General features: G+C 40.5%; 2 protein-coding genes across 2 annotated transcripts; both read left to right on the forward strand.

Moving 5' to 3' along the window:
- The first annotated feature begins 1,667 nt into the window (after positions 1 to 1,667).
- Positions 1,668 to 2,603, forward strand: LOC128060312 (olfactory receptor 4D10-like). The gene has a single exon (XM_052652696.1). It carries the CDS (start codon positions 1,668 to 1,670, stop codon positions 2,601 to 2,603), a length of 936 nt encoding a protein of 311 aa, XP_052508656.1.
- An 8,496-nt stretch (positions 2,604 to 11,099) lies between these two features.
- Positions 11,100 to 12,662, forward strand: LOC128060951 (Na(+)/H(+) exchange regulatory cofactor NHE-RF3-like). The gene is given in 1 exon segment (XM_052653313.1): positions 11,100 to 12,662. A coding segment is annotated over 1 exon segment (1,563 nt).
- The last annotated feature ends 10,461 nt before the right edge of the window (positions 12,663 to 23,123 follow it).

The following is a 23,123-nucleotide window of genomic DNA, read 5'->3' on the forward strand; positions in this document are numbered from 1 at the left end:
AAGATTGCAATAAATGGTCACTTGCTGAGTATAAGAAGGAAAAAACAATAATTGTAAGATCTCTTAAGAGTGGTTAATAACAGCTTGTTGTTATTCAGCGGCTCAGTCGTGACTGACACTTTGCAACCCCATGGACTGCAGCACACCAGGCTCCTATGTTCTCCACTATCTCCTGGAGTTTGCTCAAATTCTTGTCCATTAAGTCAACCATGCTCTCTAACCATCTCATCCTCTGCTGCCACCTTCTCCTTTGCCTTCAATCTTTCCCACCATCAGAGTCTTTTCCAGTGAGTCGGGTCTTTGCATCAGGTGGTCAAAGTATTAGAGCTTCAGCTTCAGCATCAGTCCTTCCAATGAATGTTCAGGGTTGATTTCCTTTAGGATCAACTGATTTGGTCTCCTTGCAGTCCACGGGACTCTCAGGAGTCTTCTCCAGCACCACGATTTGAAAGCATCAATTCTTCGACACTCAGCCTTATTTGCAGTCCAATTTTCACATCATACATGACTACTGGAATAACCATAGCTTTGACGATATGGACTTTGATGTCTCTGCTGTTACACACATTGTCTTGGTTTGTCATAGTTTTCCTTCCAAGGAGCAAGAGTCTTTTGTAAATAAAAACTGGGCTTTAATCTAATGATACTGGTGGCTCGGCCTGCTGTGATCCCTCCCCTCTTAATCTTTGATCCACAGAAGGAAAGAGGCAGAGGAGAGCATGCCTGATATAGTCTGGACCACTTCTCACAAGTGGGCCACTATTTTTATTATCTCCCCCAGACTCAAGCAAAGCTCACATTAGTTACACAAGATGAATATGTTCTAGAGCTTTGCTGTACAAGACCATGGTCACAGCTAATAATACTGTTTTGTACACTTGAAATTTTTGTTAAGAGGGTAGTTTTCATGCTTGAATTTTTATGAAAATTTTAAAAATTATGATATCATTTCAAATTTGGATTTATACACTATTTCAATGTTTTCTGATACCAAATTATAAATATTTTTACAGAATTATTAAACAAGTTATGCCATAGTATAAAGTAATCACAATGACAAGTTACCACCACAAAATTATAGAGTGCAATTTTAAGAAATTCAGCATAAAACTGCCAAGGCAAAGGAAACTGGCTCATGCACAGAAACACTGTAATCAGAAACAAGTGATATCTTTATTTAGCAAATCAACAGAATATTGCTAATAAAAATATTAAACTTGTAGACTACAAGTCCACAAAGGCTGGGGCCATGTCTTACTTATCTTCAAGTACACAGGTATGGTTTGAATATAAGAAATGCTTCAGACAACTCCTGACATCAATAAATGTGTAAGAAATTACAAATAATAATATTTTTAAAACAAAATAAATAAAATAGGCTGTATATATAAATGTCACTAACTCAACACAAGCTTTTATTCTTTCCAAAAATACTTTCATAGGAAAAGAATTATTGAATGATTTTTCAGGTGATGATTTCATTGCACCACCATACTGATGATGATATTACAAACCTGGACAATTCAGTAATTCAGCACATTGCAGACGCTGCAGCCAGATGAAGAATGCCTGATTACACTGATAGTGTGCAAGAGGAAAACAAAGTTAGTAGCTGAGCACTTTCATGGGAAATAGCTTCGAATAAAACAGGAAAAGAGGATGTGTCCATGGAGCTGGGAAACGGCACACGGGTGAAAGAATTTATTTTCCTCGGCCTGACCCAGAATCAAGAACTGAGCGTGGTCCTGTTTCTCTTCCTCCTTTTGGTGTACGTCACCACTCTGCTGGGAAACCTCCTCATCATGGTCACGGTGACCTGGGATTCTCGCCTTCACACCCCCATGTACTTTTTGCTCCGGAATTTATCTGTTGCCGACATCTGCTTTTCCTCCATCACCACCCCCAAGGTCCTGGTGGACCTTCTGGTCCAGAGAAAGGCCATCTCCTTCAATGGCTGCTTCACCCAGATGTTTTTCTTTCATCTTATTGGAGGGGTGGATGTAGCTTCTTTGTCGGTGATGGCACTGGATCGGTACGTGGCTATCACTAGGCCCCTGCACTACGTGACCGTCATGAGTCGGGGGCGGTGCACTGCCCTCATCGTGGCCTCCTGGGCGGGGGGCTTCGTCCACTCCATCGTGCAGATCTCCCTGCTGCTCCCCCTCCCCTTCTGCGGACCCAACGTCCTGGACGGTTTCTACTGCGACGTCCCCCAGGTGCTCACACTCGCCTGCATGGACATCTTTGTCCTTGAGCTCCTGATGATTTCCAACAGCGGCCTGCTCACCACCCTGTGGTTCATCTTCCTCCTCCTATCGTACATGGTCATATTATTACTAATAAGGTCTCAGGCCGGGGAGGGCAAGGGGAAAGCCATCTCCACCTGCACCGCCCACATCACGGTGGTCACCCTTCACTTCGTGCCCTGCATCTATGTCTACACCCGGCCCTTCTCCGCCCTCCCCACCGATAAGGCCGTCTCCGTGACCTTCACTGTCATCTCCCCTCTGCTGAACCCCCTGATCTACACCCTGAGGAACCAGGAAATGAAGGCAGCCATGCGGAGACTGAGGGGAAGACTCGGGCCTTCTGACAGAGAATAGAAAATCTCCCAACTCCTCAGTACCAAAGAGTCCTTCCATTATTTTCCTCATAGATTCTTATTCATATACTCAAATACATTGTCCAAGAACCCAGTGCCTTTACTAAGTAATCCTTTCTTTTCCTATTTAAGTCAATAGGTTGCTGATAGCTCAAGCTTCTGGTCAGAAAAGTACTCAGACATCTTGGTGGGCTAGATCACTGATGCTCTTCTATACACTACCTACATTTCATTTTGTAATATTTATACCCATGGATTCCAATCTTGAAAATGTTGCTTCTAAAATTAAATATTCAACTTCCCTTGTGGTCCAGTGGTTGAGAGCCTACCTACCAAAGCAGCGGACATGGGTTCCACCTCTGGTTCAGGAAGATTTCCACACACCTCAGAGCAGCTAAGCCTGTGGACCACAACTACCGAAGTCTGCATGCCTAGAGCCTGTGCTCCCCCAGAAGAGATGCCACCACAAGGAGAAGCCTGCATAGAGCTTATGCTCCCCCAGAAGAGACGCCACCATGAGGAGAAGCCTGCCTAGAGCCTGTGCTCCCCGAGAAGAGACGCCGCCACGAGGAGAAGCCTGCTCACTCAGCTGGAGTCAGCCCCACTAGACGCAACTAGAGAAAGCCTGTACACAGCAATGAAAACCCAGTGTAGCCAAGAATCAATTAATTAATTAAATCAGATTTTTTAAAGCTATAAAATTTTTAATTAAATATACTTATTAAATGACTGCTGAATATGTTCATTTTCTTGAACAATATATGCAACCTTCAGTTCAGTTGAGGTCAGTCGCTCAGTCGTGTCCAACTCTTTGTGACCCCATGGGCTGCAGCACGCCAGGCCTCCCTGTCCATCACCAACTTCCAGAGTTTACTCAAACTCCTGTCCATCGAGTCAGTGATGCCATCCTACCATCTCATCCTCTGTCATCCTCTTCTCTCCCACCCTCAATCTTTCCCAGCATCATTAGATATGCCACGTTAGATTTATATTATGTGTGTGTGTGTGTGTGTGTGTGTGTGTAGCAAACTTCCTATCAGCATTTAGTTGATATAAATAATAATAATTTAAACAGATTTCACACATCAAAGAAGAAACAGAAGGAAAACTGCTAGCAAATGTATATGGATTTGTGCAACTTCTCTCTCTCTCTTTCTCTCTCTCTCTCTCACTGGGCTGTGAACTTCTCATGGAGAAAGGTTATGCTTCACTTCCTTGCACAGCAACAAAAACATACTACCACTTCAACAAAAACTTATTGAATTAATGTGAGAATCCGGAGTGAACATTGTCTTTTTTAAACTTATTTATTTTAATTGGAGGCTAATTACTTTACAACATTGTAGTGGTTTTTGCCATACATTGACAGGAATCTGCCATGGGTGTACATGTGTTCTGCATCCTGAACTCCCCCCTCACCTCACTCCCCATCCCATCCCTCACGGTCATCCCGGTGCACCAGCCCTGAGCACCCTGTCTCATGCATCAACTTGGACTGGTGATCTATTTCACATATGATAATATACATGATTTGATGCTATTTTCTGAAATTATCCCACCCTCGCCTTCTCCCACTGAGTCCAAAAGTCTGTTCTTTACATCTGTGTCTCTTTTGCTGTGTTGCATATAGGGTCATCATTGCCATCTTTCTAAATTCCATATATATGCGTTAGTATACTGCATCACTGTTTTTTGTTCTGACTTACTTCACTCTGTATAATAGGCTCCAGTTTCATCCACCTCATTAGAATGGATTCAAATGTATTCTTTTTCATGGCTGAGTAATATTCCATTGTGTATATGCACCCCTGCTTTCTTATCCATTCGTCTGCTGACGGACATCTAGGTTGCTTCCATGTCCTGGCTATTATAAACTGTGCTGTGATGAACATTGGGATACATGTGTCTCTTTCAATTCTGCTTTCCCCAGTGTGTATGCCCAGCAGTGGTTCCAAATAGGAAAAGGAGTACGTCAAGGCTGTATATTGTCACCCTGCTTATTTAACTTCTATGCAGAGTACATCATGAGAAACGCTGGACTGGAAGAAACACAAGCTGGAATCAAGATTGCCAGGAGAAATTTCAATAACCTCAGATATGCCAAACACCACCCTTATGGCAGAAAGTGAAGAAGAGCCAAATAGCCTGTTGATGAAAGTGAAAGAGGAGAGTGAAAAAGTTGGCTTAAAGCTCAACATTCAGAAAACGAAGATCATGGCATCCAGTCCCATTACCTCATGGGAAATAGATGGGGAAACAGTAGAAACAGTGTCAGACTTTATGTTTGGGGGGCTCCAAAATCACTGCAGATGGTGACTGCAGCCATGAAATTAAAAGACGCTTACTTCTTGGAAGAAAAGTTATGACCAACCTAGATAGTATATTCAAAAGCAGAGACATTACTTTGCCAACTAAGGTCCGTCTAGTCAAGGCTATGGTTTTTCCTGTGGTCATGTATGGATGTGAGAGTTGGACTGTGAAGAAGGCTGAGCACCGAAGAATTGATGCTTTTGAACTGTGGTGTTGGAGAAGACTCTTGAGGGTCCCTTGGACTGCAAGGAGATCCAACCAGTCCATTCTGAAGGAGATCAACCCTGGGATTTCCTTGGAAGGAATGATGCTAAAGCTGAAGCTCCAGTGTTTTGGCCACCTCATGAGAAGAGTTGACTCATTGGAAAAGATTCTAATGCTGGGAGGGATTGGGGGCAGGAGGAGAAGGGGATGACCGAGGATGAGATGGCTGGATGGCATCATGGAATCGATGGATGTGAATCTGGGTGAACTCCGGGAGTTGGTGATGGACAGGGAGGCCCTAGCGTGCTGCTACTCATGGGGTCGCAAAAAGTCGGACACTACTGAGCAACTGAACTGAACTAATGGCAGTTCTATTTCCAGTTTTTTAAGGAATCTCCACACTGTTCTCCATAGTGGCTGTACTAGTTTGCATTCCCAACAGTGTAAGAGGTTTCCCTTTTCTCCACACCCTCTCCAGCATTTATTGCTTGTAGACTTTTTGCTAGCAGCCATTCTGACTGGCATGAGATGCTACCTCATTGTGGTTTTGATTTGCATTTCTCTGATAATGAGTGATGTTGAGCATCTTTTCATGTGTTTGTTAGCCATCTGTATGTCTTCTTTGGAGAAATATCTGTTTAGTTCTTTGGCCCATTTTTTGATTGGGTGGTTTATTTTTCTGGAATTGAGCTGCAGGAGTTGCTTGTATATTTTTGAGATTAATTCGTTGTCTATTGCTTCATTAGCTATTATTTTCTCCCATTCTGAAGGCTGTCTTTTCACCTTGTTTATAGTTTCCTTCATTGTGCAAAAGCTTTTAAGTTTAATTAGGTCCCACTTGTTTATTTTTGCTTTTATTTCCAATACTCTGGAAGGTGGGTCATAGAGGATCCTGCTGTGATTTATGTCAGAGAGTGTTTTGCCTATGTTTTCCTCTAGGAGTTTTATAGTTTCTGGTCGTACATTTAGATCTTTAATCCATTTTGAGTTTATTTTTGTGTATGGTGTTAGAAACTGATCTAGTTTCATTCTTTTACAAGTGGTTGACCAGTTTTCCTAGCACCACTTGTTAAAGAGATTGTCTTTTCTCCATTGTATGTTCTTGCCTCCTTTGTCAAAGATAAGGTGTCCATAGGTGCATGGATTTATCTCTGGGCTTTCTATTTTGTTCCATTGATTTATATTTCTGTCTTTGTGCCAGTACCATACTGTCTTGATGACTGTGGCTTTGTAGTAGAGCCTGAAGTCAGGGAGGTTGATTCTTCCAGTTCCATTTTTCTTTCTCAAGATGCTTTGGCTTTTCGAGGTTTTTTGTATTTCCATACAAATTCTGAAATTATTTGTTCTAGTTCTCTAAAAAATACCATTGGTAGCGTGATAGGGATTGCATTGAATCTATAGATTGCTTTGGGTACTATATTCATTTTCACTATATTGATTCTTCTGATCCATGAACATGGTATATTTCTCCATCTATTAGTGTCCTCTTTGATTTCTTTCACCAGTGTTTTATAGTTTTCTATACATAACTCTTTGGTTTCTTTAGGTAGATATATTCCTAAGTATTTTATTCTTTTCACTGCAATGGTGAATGGAATTGTTTCCTTAATTTCTCTTTCTGTTTTCTCATTGTTAGTGTATAGGAACACAAGAGATTTCTGTCTGTTGTTTTATATCTTGCAACTATATTCATTGATTAGCTCTAGTAATTTTCTGGTGTAATCTTTAGGGTTATCTATGTAGAGGATCATGTCATCTTCAAACAGTGAGAATTTTACTTCTTCTTTTCCAATCTGGATTCCTTTTATTTCTTTTTCTGCTCTGATATAGTAGTGGTGAGAGTGGGCACCCTTGTCTTGCTCCTGACTTTAGGGGAAATGCGTTCAATTTTTCACCATTGAGGATAATGTTTGCTGTGGGTTTGTCATATATAGCTTTTATTATGTTGAGGTATGTTCCTTCTATTCCTGCTTTCTGGAGAGTTTTTATCATAAATGGATGTTGAATTTTGTCAAAGGCTTTCTCTACATCTATTAAGATAATCATATGGCTTTTATTTTTCAATATGTTAATGTGGTGTATTATATTAATTGATTTGCAGATATTGAAGAATCCTTGCATCCCTGGGATAAAGCCCACTTGGTCATGATGTATCATCTTTTTAATAGGTTGTTGGATTCTGATTGCTAGAATTTTGTTGAGGATTTTTGCATCTATGTTCATCAGTGATATTGGCCTGTAGTTTTCTTTTTCTGTGGCATCTTTGTCAGGTTTTGGTATTAGGGTGATGGTGGCCTCATAGAATGAGTTTGGAAGGTTACCTTCCTCTGAAATTTTCTGGAAGAGTTTGAGTAGGATAGATGTTAGCTCTTCTCTAAATTTTTGGTAGAATTCAGCTGTGAAGATGTCCGGTCCTGGGCTTTTGTTTGCTGGAAGATTTCTGATTATAGTTTCATTTCTGCGCTTGTGATCAGTCTGTTAAGATTTTCTATGCCTTCCTGGTTCAGTTTTGGAAAGTTATACGTTTCTAAGAACTTGTCCATTTCTTCCAAGTTGTCCATTTTATTGGCATATAATTTCTGATAGTAGTCTCTTATGATCCTTTGTATTTCTGTGTTGTCTGTTGTGATCTCTCCATTTCCATTTCTAATTTTGTTGATTTGATTTTTCTCCCTTTGTTTCTTGATGAGTCTGGCTAATGGTTTGTCAATTTTATTTATCCTCTCAAAGAACCAGCTTTTGGCTTTGTTGATTTTTGCTATGGTCTCTTTTGTTTCTTTTGCATTTATTTCTGCCTAATTTTTAAGATTTCTTTCCTTCTACTAACCCTGGGTTCTTCATTTCTTCCTTTGCTAGTTGCTTTACATGTAGAGTTAGGTTATTTATTTGACTTTTTTCTTGTTTCTTGAGGTAAGCCTGTAGTGCTATGAACCTTCCCCTTACACTGCTTTTACAGTGTCCCATAGGATTTGGGTTGTTGTGTTTTCATTTTCATTCATTTCTATGCATATTTTAATTTTTTTATTTCTTCTGTGATTTGTTGGTTATTCAGCAGCATGTTGTTCAGCCTCCATATGTTGGAATTTTTAATAGTTTTTCTCCTGTAATTGAGATCTAATCTTACTGCATTGTGGTCAGAAAAGATGCTTGGAATGATTTCAGTTTTTTTGAATTTACCAAGGCTAGATTTATGGCCCAGGATGTGATCTATCCTGGAGAAGTTTCCATGTGTGCTTTAGAAAAAGTGAAATTCATTGTTTTAGTGTGAAACGTCCTATAGACATCAATTAGGTCTAACTGGTCTAATGTATCATTTAAAGTTTGTGTTTCCTTGCTAATTTTCTGTTTAGTTGATCTATCCATAGGTGTGGCTGGGGTATTAATGTCTCCCGCTATTGTTATGTTATTGTTAATTTCCCCTTTCATGCTTGTTAGCATTTGTCTTACATATTGCGGTGCTCCTATGTTGGGTGCATATATATTTATAATTGTTATATCTTCTTGGATTGATCCTTTGATCATTATGTAGTGGCCTTCTTTGTCTCTTTTCACAGCCTTTATTTTAAAGTCTATTTTATCTGATATGAGTATTGCTGCTCCTGCTTTCTTTTGGTTTCTATTTGTGTGGAATATCTTTTTCCAGCCCTTCAATTTCAGTCTGTATGTATCCCTTGTTTTGAGGTGGGTCTCTTGTAGACAACATATATAGGAGTCTTGTTTTTGTATCCATTCAGCCAGTCTTTGTCTTTTGGTTGGGGCATTCAACCCATTTATGTTCAAGGTAGTTATTGATAAGTATGACCCCATTGCCATTTACTTTATTGTTTTGGGTTCAAGTTTATACACCCTTTCTGTGTTTCCTGTCTAGAGAAGATCCTTTAGCATTTGATGGAGAGCTGGTTTGGTGGTGCTGAATTCTCTCAGCTTTTGCTTGTCTGTAAAGCTTTTGATTTCTCCTTCATATTTGAATGAGATCCTTGCTGGGTACAGTAATCTGGGCTGTAGGTTATTTTCTTTCATCACTTTAACTATGTCCTGCCATTCCCTCCTGGCCTGAAGAGTTTCTATTGAAAGATCAGCTGTTATCCTATGGGAATCCCCTTGTGTGTTATTTGTTGTTTTTCCCTTCCTGCTTTTAATATTTGTTCTTTGCATTCCATCCTTGTTAATTTGATTAATATGTGTCTTGGCATGTTTTGACTTGAGTTTATCCTTTTCGGGACTCTCTGGGTTTCTTGGACTTGGGTGGCTATTTCCTTCCACATTTTAGGGAAATTATCAACTATTATCTCCTCAAGTATTTTCTCATGGCCTTTCTTTTTGTCTTCTTCTTCTGAGACTCCTATGATTCAAATGTTGGTGCATTTAACATTGTCTCAGACATCTCTGAGGTTGTCCTCATTTATTTCTTTTTTCCTCTCTGTTTCATTTATTTCCACCATTCTCTCTTCCACCTCACTAATCCTATCTTCTGCCGTAGTTATTCTACTGTTGGTTCCATCCAGAGTGCTTTTGATCTCAATTAATGCAGTATTCATCATTGATTGACTCTTTTTTATTTCTTCTAGGTCCTTGTTAAACTTTTCTTGCATCTTCTGAATCCTTGTCTCCAGACTGTTTATCTGTAACGCCATTTTATTTTCAAGATTTTGGGCCATTTTCACTGTCATTGTTCTGAATTCTTTTTCAGGAAGACTCCCTACCTTCTCCTCTTTTGTTTGGTTTGGTGGGCCTTTACCTGATGAATATTTCTCTGCTTTTTCATCTTGTTTATATTGTTGTGTTTGGGGTGGCCTTTCTGTACGCTGGTAGTTTGTGGTTCTTCTTTATTGTGGAAGTTCCCCCTTGTGGGTTGGGTTGGACGACTGGCTTGTCAAGGTTTCCTGGTTAGGGAAGTTTGTGTTGGTGTTTTGGTGGGTGGAACTGGATCTCTCTTCTCTGGAGTGCAATGAAGTGTCCAGCAGTGAGTTTTGAGGTGTCTATGGGTTTGGTGTGACATTTGGCCGCTTGTATCTTAATACTCAGGGTTATGTTACTGCATTGTTGGAGAATTAGTTTGGTATGTCTTGCTCTGAAACTTGTTGGCTCTTGGGTGGAGCTTGGTTTCAGTGTAGGTATGGAGGCTTTTGGATAAGCTGTTGTTTATTAATGTTCCTTGGAGTCAGGAGTTTTCTAGAGTTCTCAAGTTTTGGATTTAAGCCTCCTGCCTCTGACTTTTGGTCTTATTCTTACAGTTGTCTCAAGACTTCTTCATGCATACAGCAACAATGATAAAACATCTAGGTTAATGGTGAAAAGGTTCTCCACAGTGAGGGACACCCAGAGAGGTCCACAGAGTTACATGGAGAAGAGAAGAAAGAGGAAGGAGATAGAGGTGACCAGGAGGAGAAGAGGGGGAGTCAAAGGGAGAGAGACAGATCTAGCCAGTAATCAGCTCCCTAAGTGTCCTCCACAGCCCGGAACACACAAAAAGATTCTGAGTTGGGTAGAGAAGAGAAGGGGGAGGGAGGAGATAGAGGTGCCCTCGGAAGCAAAAGGAGAGTCAAAAGGGGGAGAGCCGTAATCACACTCCTAAATAAAAATGGGTACTGAAGATTGGATTCTTAAAGGTACAAAACTGATAACAAAAACCAAAAAGCAAAGATTAAAAATCTAGAGTAGAGGTTCAGTTCAGTTCACTTCAGTTGCTTAGTCGTGTCCGACTCTAACTCTCAAAAATACAATATTAAAAAGCAAAACAGAGTGTGGGCTGAGGATCCAGGTCAGTGAGAAGCCCAGCACTGGGTCTGCTTGTGTGGGTGCTGCTGATAGGAATCAGCTGCTCGGGGCTAGGGGCTGAGCTCAGGATGCCACTGTGCTTCCCAGGAGCTGGCCCAGGAGCTTGTGGAAGTGCCTCCACCTGCCCAGCAGGGCTTGCCTGAGAGGTTCTGAGCGTGGACGGGGAAACCAGTTGTCGGAGAAGAGAAACAGAGCACCCTCAGAAATGGCCTCCACCTTCAACCCCTGAGAATGTAAGCTAACCAAACTGGAAGGGAAAAGCTATGGCTTCTTCCTTCAAATTGAGAAGGACACTGATGGCCACCTGGTCCAGGTGATTGAGAAGGGTAGCCCAGCAGAGAAGGCAGGTCTCCAGGATGGAGACAGAGTTCTTAGGATTAATGGTGTCTTCGTGGATAAGGAAGAGCATATGCAGGTTGTGGATCTGGTCAGAAAGAGTGGGAATTCAGTGACTTTACTAGTTCTGGATGGGGATTCCTATGAGAAAGCCGTGAAAAAGCAAGTAGACTTGAAAGCGTTGGGTCAAAGTCAGGAGTCGAGTTTGAACGATAAGAAGCTGCCCTCTGTGATGAATGGAGGAGCACAGATGTGGACGCAGCCACGGCTCTGTTACCTAGTGAAGGAGGGGGGTAGCTATGGCTTCTCTCTGAAAACTGTCCAAGGTAAAACTGGAGTGTACATGACTGATATAAAACCTCAAGGTGTGGCTATGAAAGCTGGGGTGCTGGTTGATGACCACTTGATTGAAATGAATGCAGAGAATGTAGAGGATGCCAGCCACGAGGAGGTGGTTGGAAAGGTGAAGAAGTCTGGAAGCCGCATCACATTCCTGCTTGTGGACAAGGAAACTGACAAGCACCATAGCGAGCAGAAGATAAAAGTCAAGAGAGAAACAGCCAGTCTGAAACTGCTACCCTGCCAGCCCCGTGTTGTAGAGATGAAGAAGGGAAGCAATGGCTATGGTTTCTACCTGAGGGAAAGCCCAGAACAGAAAGGTCAAATCATCAAGGACATAGATTCCAAAAGTCCAGCAGAAAAGGCTGGCTTGAAGAACAATGACCTGGTGGTTGCTGTCAATGGCAAGTCTGTGGAGTCCCTTGATCATGACACTGTGGTGGAAATGATTAGAAAGGGTGGAGATCAGACCTCTCTGCTGGTGGTAGACAAAGAGACAGACAACATATATAAACTGGCTGGCTTTTCTCCGTTCTTCTACTATCAAAGCCAAGAGCTGCCTAATGGTTCTGTCAAGGAGGCTCCAGCTCCTACTCCTGCTCCTCTGGAGGTCTCAAGCCCGGAAACTACAGAGGAAGTAGGAGACCGTAAGCCTAAACTCTGCAGGCTGGCTAGAGGTGAAGATGGCTATGGCTTTCACTTAAATGCGGTTCGGGGTCAGCCAGGCTCATTCGTCAAAGAGGTGCAGAAGGGCGGCCCTGCTGACCTGGCAGGGCTGGAGGACGAGGACATCATCATTGAGGTGAATGGAGTGAACATGCTGGATGAGCCCTATGAGAAGGTGGTGGACAGAATCCAGAGCAGTGGCAAGACTGTCACACTCTTAGTCTGTGGAAAGAAGGCCTATGATTATTTTCAGGCTGAGAAAATCCCTATCGTTTCCTCCATGGCTGATCCACTGGATGACGACCCTGATCCTGATGAAGGAAGGCTGGAAGAATCAGAGCAAGACTCACATACGGCAGAAGAACGAGAACGAGCCCACAGTACAGCCTCTCATTCTTCTTCCAATTCTGAAGACACAGAGATGTGATGAGAGCAAGCACTGGCTTTGGCTGACAGCTGTTTCTGGGTATTTAATAGGAATCCTTTCCCAAGGAATGAGCTGACATCCGTTTACTGTCTTTGTTCGAGAAGAACTCCTTGGAAACCAGTTCATCACATGTGATTGTCTTCTGCTGTCACCGGTCTCAGGGGTGGCTACTGCAGAGAGCTTATTTATGGCCAACTTAGGAAAAGTTAATATACGAGCCAGATGCTTTTCATGCGATCTCTTCCAACCTTCAACTTAACTACTCTTCTCTGTTTGATCTTATTTCTTCTATAGTTTCCCCAGAGCACCAAAGATGATTCATAAATCTGTATATGTGAGAACTGCTAATTAACGTATCTGAGCAGATAAGCCTATTAAAACTATGCTTTTGTAAGAATGTTGTTGCTGAAATAAATGCCATTAAAAATGAAAAATAAAAATAAAAAAATAAAAAGCAAAACAAAATCACAAAAATTATAAAAAAATATATGTATTAAATTTGCTCTAAAAATAGGGTCTTTTGGCAAGGTAATAGTAAGTTATAAAAACAAAAATTAAAGGAGTAATAACAAATATTTTAAAGTTTTTTAATTAAGAAATGATAATAGTAAAATATATCTAGGAATTTCTCTGGAGCTGTTGAGGGCAGTGTGGGGTCAGTTCAGTTTCATATAGTTCCTTGTGCCAGCTTATACTTCTTCTCAAGGTCGATAGGCCCCTTCCAATGTAGTCAGTGCTAGCTGCAGGGTTTTAATCCGTTGCACCTGTCACTTCCAGGTCAGTTCCCTCTTCTTTGTTTATTTTGACTTCCTCTGTTTGCAAGTCTCTTCAGTGTCTAATTTCCGCCCTGACACAAGGGGGTGAAGGTGGTCACTTATTTAGGCTAACTTGTTCATTTGTGCTGTGGGCAGGGAGGAACACCGCAAACACATATCACTGGCGTGTGTGGGGAGTGCTCACAGTGTCTGGGCCACACTGGGTTTGCCCCTGCTCATGGCATGTGTGCTTTCCTGGTCTACACTGCTCAGGCTCCATGTTCCTCTGCAGGCAAACTATCTAAAGCGGGCCCTGGGTTGTGCGCACTTTCCGGGTCTAAGCCATTCAGGTTCAGGTTCTCAGGTACTCCACAAAGGCACAGACTCGGTTGGGCCTGCGTTTTGTGCCCTTCCCCGGTTTGAGCAGCTCAGGCGACCAGGTGCTTGGCGAGCGCACTCTCCCAGTCTGACGGTGCATCTTATAACCTCCCCCATCCCAGCTGCTCGGTTTCCTGGGTGCACTGGTGACAGCGCTGTCTCAGGTGGGCTGTGTGTCTCCTCTGGGGGGCTGACTTATGACTGTGACTCTCCTGGCGGATGTAAACTGTCCAGGGTCTGAGGAAGACTTGGTTAGTAACTGAAAACCTGCTCACAGTTTGGTGGAGGATGCCGTCTCTGGGGTGGAGATTGCCCCTCGCCTTCCAGTTCTGGCTGCCACCCGCCTGCCCCTCTGCCTCTGGTGGGGGGATTAGGGGGAGGGGCTGGTCCACAGCTAGCTAGCTCTCCTCTGGTGTTTGCTCAGTCCTTTATCCTGTGAGCAGGCCAGGCTGTTGTGGGAAAGTTCTCCCTTTGACTCTTTTTTTTCCTCTTTCTCTCTCTCTCGGGCTATCTCATGTTTGCTCCCTCAGATTGCCCTCAGGGCAGTCAGGCCCAGCACCCACCCTAAGTATGCAGCCCATGCCTCCCTGTTCAACCCCACTCGCTGCTGGTGGACTCGAGTCCGTGCTACCTCTCCACTGGGAATTGCGGCTAGGCGTGTAATCTCTGGGATCTTTTCCCCCCCTTCCCCCAACCCTCCTGATTATGTTGCCCTCCAAGATTCCAAAACTCCCCAACAGACCCTCAAGTGAGAGGATTTCCTGGTGTTTGGAAACTTCTCCTCCTTCACAACTCCCTCCCTGGGACAGGTGTCCATCCCTAACTCTTTTGTCTCTCTTTTTATCTTTTATATTTTGTCCTGCTGCTGCTGCTGCTAAGTCACTTCAGTCGTGTCCGACTCTGTGCAACCCCATAGACGGAAGCCCTCCAGGCTCCCCCATCCCTGGGATTCTCCAGGCAAGAACACTGCAGTGGGTTGCCATTTCCTTCTCCAATGCATGGAAGTGAAAAGTGAAAGTGAAGTCGCTCAGTCATGTCTGACCCTCAGCGACCCCATGGACTGCAGCCTTCCAGGCTCCTCCATCCATGGGATTTTTCAGGCAAGAGGACTGGAGTGGGTGCCGTTGCCTTCTCCGATATTTTGTCCTACCTCCTTTCAAAGAGATTGGGCTGTCTTTCTGGGTGCCTGGTGTCCTCTGCCAGTGTTCAGAAGTTGTTTTGTGGAATTTGCTCAGCGTTCAAATAATCTTTCAATGAATTTTGGGGGGAGAAAGTGGTCTCCCCATCCTATTCCTCTGCCATCTTAGGACCACCTGAACATTGCCTCTTACACAATAGTCAGTGAGACTGTATAAAAGACAAAAACATATGAAGCTACCTTGTGCATATTTATGCTAAAACTTTGAATAAACTGAAACTGTTATTTTATGTAATTCTGGAATCTTATTTTTATTTGTTTACTTAATGTTTTTTCACAGCTACCAAGAGTTCTTCCTGTTGAAACTGAGATTATTTTCTGAATCTGATATCAATATCATCCTATAATTTAGGCACACAAAAGAACACAGCATTCTTTAATTTTTGTGTAACAATTTAATTTCTATTTCAAGCTACCATTCAACTTTGATGTTTGAAGATTCATGAAAGTTCCCCACCACACCATAGTGTTTTCTGAGTTCCAGGAAAATAAGTAAAAAATAAGGGTAAAAAGAGATGCATAGTTATATAAAAGGACGGTTTTTATAATCCAGTGATAGCAGAAGCCATAAATGGAATACAATTGTCTAATGTCTCTATCATGCTAACAAAGCACCAGAATACTCTGTGAATGTATTTCTCCACATTCAGATTAAAGGGAAAAAAAGTTATTTCACTAAATATAGAAAAACATTTGACAATATTCTATACCAATTCATGACCAAACTCATAAATATATGAGGAAAAGAAAGATTTTTTTGATAAATAAAAAGTTAATGTAAAAAAACACATATAATGGTAAAGAGAAGCAATTTATTCAGTGCTACCTCCTATATCCATTCCAATAAATTCTCTATTTTTTCCCATGAGAGACACATAGAGACTCTGAATTCAACTACATACGCAATTTAGCAATCTGTATCACTAAAGTGTGCCTCCCTAGTGGCTAAGGCAGTAAAGAATCTGCCCGAAATGCAGGAGACCCAGGTTCAATCCCTGGACAAAAAGATCCCCTAGAGAAGGGAATGGCTACCCACTCCAGTATTCTTGCCTGAGGCATTCCGTGGACAGAGGAGCCTGATAAGCTGCAGCCCATGGGGCTGCAGTCAGGGCTGACTGAGGGACTAATGCACCGAGCATAGTGAAATTACGGGTCTGGTCTCAGTGAGATCAGTCCTATGCCAACAAGAAGTACGGAGTGCAAGGCTTCTAGGAAGGTCTCTAGAACTTGTACTTCACCTTGAGCTGGGAACATAAAACTAAGCTTTTCATTTCCTTAGTGTGACTTATCCAATGTAGTTAGAAGAGCCACCTCTTCCTCCACAGTCGCTATAATACTGATTCAGTCAACTATGGTCACCACCTAGTGATCCAAGGCACTTGTTTTACCAGGAAAATTACCACAATCAATAATACGTGACAGTTAGTTTTAATGCCTTTATATGCCATGGCTCACCAACACCTAATTTCCCATCTGTAAAAAGGTCGGCATGATGTTTAAGACTAAATTCATCCAGATACTTCTAAATAATGCAGATGTCAAAGAAAAAAAATCACAAGATAGTATTCTGAACTAAATCACAATGAAATCACCATATCCGAATTTGTGGAATGAATAAAGCTAAGAAATCATTTATAATTTCACTGCTTACTCTAGAAAAGAAAGATACTCTAAAATCAGTAATCTAGCTTCCAACATTTCAATTTTTTTAAGGAAATGATAAAATTAAAAATCAAAGTAAGTTAAAGAACTGAAACAATAAATGTAAAGACAAAAAAATCAAAAACTCCACAAACAACAAGTGCTGGAAAGGGTGTGGAGAAAAGGGAACCTTCCCACAATGCTGGTGGGAATAGAAATTGATACAGTAATTATGGGAGACAGTATGGAGAGTCCTTAAAAAACTAGAAATAAAACCACCATATGACCCAGCAATATCACTTTTAGGCAAATACCCTGAAGAAACCAAAACTGAAGAAGACACGTGTGCCCCAACGTTCATCGCAGCACTGTTTACAACAGCCGAGACACGGAAGCAGCCTGACGTCCATCGACAGATGAATGGGTAAAGCTGTGGTGCATACGTTCAATGGAATACTACTCGGCCATAAAAAGGAACGCGTTTGAGTCGGTTCTAATGAGGTGGATGAACCTAGAGCCTAAGAAAGAAAGAAAGAAATATCGTGTATTAACGCACGTATATGGAATCTAGGATGGTACTGGAATCTGTTTGCAGAGCAGCGATGGAGACCCAGACATAGAGAACAGACTTACGGACAAGGGTGGGGGAGAGGAGGGAGAGGGCGAGAGGAATGGAGAGCGTAGCGGATGCATGTGCACTAAGAAACGCGAAAAGACAGCCAGTGGGAATCTGCTGTATGACTCAGGAACTTAGACTGGGGCTCCGTAATAATCTAGAGGGGTGGGAATGAGCGGGAGCAGGGAGGGAGATACAAGAGGAAGGGGACATATGTACACCTGTGGTTAATTCATGCTGATGTATGACCGAAATAAAGCCAATATTGTAAAGCAATCATCGATTGAAAATAAATAAATGTTTGTAAAACTCAATAAAATAGGAAATGACTACACAATAGAGAAAATCAAGGACACCAAAAGGTTAGGAGGGTTCCTTTTCTCCACATCCTCGCCAACATTTGATATTTGTAGACTTTTTCATGACAGCCACGCTGACAAGCATCAGATGACACTAAAGTAGGATTCTTTGAGAAGATCAACAAAAGTGATAAAGGTGTAGATAACCAATCAAGAAAAAAGGAGAGAAGCAAATTATCAATATCAGTAATGAAATAAGGCAGCTTGCTACAGATCGCACAAACCTTAAGAGGATATTAAGGGAATATAATGAACACATGCCAGATGTTGACTATTAGATAAACAAATGAGGTGATCTCTCCTTGTGGTTTTGGTTTGCAAATAAATGGAAATTTTTAATTTTAAAACCCTCCTACAAAGAAAACTCTAAGCCTAGTTAGCTTCATATGTAAATTCTAACAAAAATTTGAGGAAGAAATCATAACATTACTACAGAACTGCTTCAAAAAATACGAGGGACCACTTCTCAACTCAGTTTCTAAGAACAACCTAACTCTGATAGCAAAACCAAAGACTCTATAAGAATCTCAAAGACTAGACCAAAATCCCTCATTAACACACATGTACACTGAAAACTAAACCAAAAAATTGCTACAGAAAACAAAGAAGTCTTTAAAAATGGAGATGTATATTATATTCACAGATTAGAAAACTCAATATTGTGAAGATTTCAATTCTCTCCCAAAGTAATCAATAAGTTCAATACAATTCGAGGCAAATTGCATTGCCTTGCAAATTGCCAAATTCCAGCAGGACTTCTTTTTTGTTAAGTGGATAATAGTTTTAAGCAAATGCAAAGAATCTGAATACCCAAAACAGTTTTGAAAAGAAAACAAATTTGGAGAACTTCTTCTACCTGAATTCAAGAACTATTATACAGTTCAATTATCAATATCATTTTAAAAATGGGCATGAAGATAGAAACAAATCATTGGAAAAACATAGAGAGCCCATAAATGGGCACACAAACATACACACACATATGTATGTATGTATGTGTATATATATAGATATATATACACAGTCAAATGAATTTAATAAAGGTGCCAAGATAAATCAATCTGGAAGAGAGTAAATAAGAAATTCGTCAGCAAACTGTGATGGAAAAACCAGATGTCCACATAGGAAAAAAATTAACCTTCATCCTTACCTCACAACTATACAAAAAATTAACTTGAAATCTATTAAAGACTTAAATATAAAGGCTCAAACTATTAAACTTCCAAAAGAAAACATTGGACAAGAATGTTTACAATCTTGGGGTAGGCAAGGATTTTTTAGAAAAGACATAAAAATCTTAACAAATATTGACTTCAAAATTTTAAATTTATAATTTTCCAAGTACATCATTAAGAAAATTAAAAGAAAGTTGTAGGCAAAAGACATTTCCAATAGACATTTCTTTTAAAAGGACTTGTATCCAAACTTTATTGTTAAAGGAAAAATTATTCATGACACATTATAGAACAGTAAGAAAATCTTTATTAAATGAGAGGGTGTCATGATAGTCTATAAGGACCATAGTGATGAAATTTTACAATAGGGGAGAGAAATTGGGCTCAACTCTGAAGACAGCATGGAAGAGCAGGAAATTATAGCCAAGCAGCAGGGTTGGAGCTGCGGAGTGGCAGTAGATGGAAGGTTACTAAAAAGCAACATCAGGAATAACACTGGCTAACTTGACCTAAGAGAATTCTCTCCGAAGGCAGTCCTGGGTAATTTGATGTCACTTGGGGCGTGGGTGGTAGAGAGTGAGAAACCCATTCAGATAGCAAAGGTGATCAGATATGAAAGATGGAAGAGTCTGGCTAAACTGACTCAGTAGAGTCCTGGCTAACATTAAGAAAATGCAGAGATGAAAATTCAAAAGCCAAAGCATCATTGGAAAAGAACTCAGACTGAATAGGGTTTGCTCAAAGGCAGACTCTTTCTCAATGCAGAGAATCCCTAAACTCAAAATAGCTACTAAAGAAATAATAAAAGAGTAAAACAATTTCAAATAGCAGTAAATACGAAAACACTCCACAAAATGCATTATATGAATCCTCAGTAATTACTTGAAAAGATGTTCAGCATCACTGGTCATCAGAAATGCAAATCAACACCGTAACGAGATACCATCACACACACACACCTCCAAAGAGTTACAATAATGTTGTCTTGCAAAGCAGAAACAGAGACACAGACTTTGAGCACAAATGTATGGAGATCAGGGAGGGAAGGGGAGGGAGGAATCGGGATGTTGAGCCTGACACATATACACTATTGATACTATGCGTAAAATAGAAAATGAATGAGAACAACCTGCGTAGCACAGGAACTCTACAGAATGCAGGCGGTGACCTGAGTGCGCAGGAGTCCGAAAGGCAGGGGATATGTGCACACGCACGGCAAACTCATTTTACTCTACAGCAAAAACTAACACAACATTTTAAAGCAACTACACACCAAAAAATTTAAGAAAGAAAAAACATTGTCAAGGAGAACCTGGACCTATTGGAGCGCTGCTAGTGGCAATGTCAAATGAACATACAATAAACAAGTTTTCCAGTAAGAGTAAACATGTACTTACCGTATAATTGCCCTTACACCTCCAGGCACTTACCCAAGAGAAATGAAAAACTATGTACACAAAAACACTTGCACAAATATTGATAGCCAACATTTACCCATAAGAGCCAAAAACTGGATACAAGTCAAATGTCATTTAACATATTTAGATAATCAAATATATAATCTAATACCACTCAGCAACAAACAGGAACAATCAATACATGCAATAACATGGAAGAATCTCAAAAACAGGAAAAATTCAAATATGAAAGTTCCCCTATGTTACAACTCTATAGGCTTGATTTTTTTAATTTAACTGAAATTAATGTGTCCAAATATTAATATTTATATATTCCTGGTAATGAATACATAGGTTTCTATTGCTCTTCTTTGGTCATATTTCTACTGCAAGAGATATCCTCAAAGACCAATCTTGTCAGTTCTCTGTTAAGAATCTTCCATTTTCAGCATAAACCAAAATTCTCACAGTTAATTTGACCCTCTAGTCACCTTTTGACATCATCGCATAATCAGTGGCATTCTGCATGCCTCACTCAACTATTCTTTCTCTACACGTGTAAATTGCAACAATACAGGGCTATAATCATCCCGTGTGTAATTAGAAACTGGAATTGTAAAAACAGGATTTGTCCAGTTGTCTTATTCCAGCTCTTTGGCAACCTAATTAAAACTCATTTGTATATGGTCCTCTGAGCCTTGTAAGTCCTAGAAATGGAACCCTTGCAGTCTCTCGGGCACAGAACTTGGCATGTTTTAACAAAGGTCTGATTGAGTGGTGGATTAAGGCATAAGTTTCATCTACTGCCTCTAAATAATTTGGACACTAATTAAAATTTGTGTGTGTGTGTATGTGTGTACATGTGCATGTGGTGACATTTTAATAACTCCCATTGAAAATTCATCACCAACAACACAATCATGCATTTGACTTTCCCTTCCTAGTCCAATAATATTCCCTTTCCAGTTCTTATATGAGATCAGAGGCTGATGGGTTTGTTCATTAGACACAACGAAAGAGCCTTGAAATGTGATTCTTTGAATCTGCCCTTTCCCTCCTGAAAGGAGAGAAAAGACACTAAGATATTTAGTCCTCCAAAGAGCTTTACCATCAGAAACAAATTTTTCAAGAATTAATGTCACCAGTATCTTATTCTGCACTTACCTAATGGCATACAATTCACACTTGCAGTTTCAGGATCAAAGGAATTAGGTAAAGATATTCAACTTCTAGCTAAAGTTAAGGTCACGCAGAATGAAATTGAGATGTCCTTCTTGATTTTGTATAAATACTTTGACTTTCGTATTTCTCAGTTAAATTAAATATTTCAGAGCCAAAATGATCTCCTCAGTGCTAGAGACAAGGGTGGGTGGTAACCAGCGGGAAGAGAGATGTTGTGTCAAGAGGAATGCAGAGATATGGTCCTTTCAGCATGATTTTCAGAGCCCTTTCTGCCAAGTGGCTTATCTTCAGACATACTTTATCACACATTCTTGTTACACAAAATTATTGTTATGTGTTTCTCTTATATGTACACACACACACACACGTATTTGCTTATTGCTGTTCAGTCGCCCAGTCATGTCTGACTCTTTGCAACCCCATGGACTGCAGCACACCAGGCCTCCCTGTCCTTCACCATCTCCTGGAGTTTGCCCAAGTTCAAGGTAAAAAAAATGGATAGTATTTCTTTCCATTCTATTTCCATCTCTTTATTCCTTTTAACCAGACATAGATTCATAACATATTCCTTATAAAAATCAAGAATAATGTTAATACTTACTAAAAGATGATGATAAATAACCTTTTCTTAACTCTTCACATATAGTAAGATCTTAAAAATAGTAGTTTTGTTACTACCGAAAATCATGACTTCTCCTATCGTATCTCTTATCCCACCCAAATCTACTACTTCTCTCCTCATAACACATTTCACTTTGTATCAGGCTTAATTTATATATGTCCATCAATTTACACATATCATCCATTTTGTTAACCTGTAGACACTTTGACAACGTGGTGCAATATATCTATATACATTGGGGGTTTTTTTATATACCTATAATTTTTAAAGTGGAATATACTTGCTTTACGAGGTTGTGTTAGTTTTATTTGTATGCATTTGAAGATTGCAACAAATGGTCACTAGCTAGGGAGGAACAAATGATAATTATAAAACTTCCTAAAAATTATCAGTAACAGCTTATGTAAAAATGCTGATGATACAAGTATCCCTCCCTGCTATATGAACACTCCACCCTTTTATCTTTCATCCACAGAAGAAAAGAGGCAAAGGAGGGCTTGCCTGATACAGTCTGGACCAGCGCTCAGAACGAGGCCAGTGTTCGTGCCATCTCCCCCAGTTAGAGCAAGGACACATTAGTTATATGAGATGAGTATGTTCTAGAGGTTTGCTGTAGCAACTGTGCCACGGTTAGTGGTACTGTGTTGTGCACATGAAACTTTTGTTAAGAAGGGAGCGCTTACATTTCTGTTTTTACCAAAATAAAAAAAATTATGATACCATTTGAGATTTGGATTTACAGTTTCAAGCTATTTTCCAATAGCAAATTTTAAATGTTTTAAAGAATTATGAAGTAAGTTATCTCATTAGTATAAAATAATTGCAATGACAAGTTATCTACATAAAACAGCAGCAGCAGATTTAAGAAATCCCTCAGAAAAAGCCAAGAGCAAGGAAACTGACTCATGGACAGCAACACTGTAATGAGAAACAGATTACATCTTTTTTTAAGCAAGAAGTCAACAGATTATTTCCTAATATGAAACTGAAATTTGCTAGTATAAAGTGAAGGTGGTTCAGTCATGTCTGACTCTTTCTGACCCCATGGGCTAAACAGTCCATGGTATTCTCCAGGCCAGAATACTGGAGTGGGTAGCCTTTCCCTTCTCCAGGGGATCTTCCCAACCCAGAGATCAAA

Source organism: Budorcas taxicolor, chromosome 15 (assembly GCF_023091745.1).
Source record: "Budorcas taxicolor isolate Tak-1 chromosome 15, Takin1.1, whole genome shotgun sequence".
NCBI lineage: Eukaryota > Metazoa > Chordata > Mammalia > Artiodactyla > Bovidae > Budorcas > Budorcas taxicolor.

Coding starts and splice junctions, on each gene's coding strand:
- LOC128060312 (XM_052652696.1), top strand. CDS start 1,668: ATGGAGCTGGGAAACGGCACACGGGTGAAAGAATTTATTTTCCTCGGC.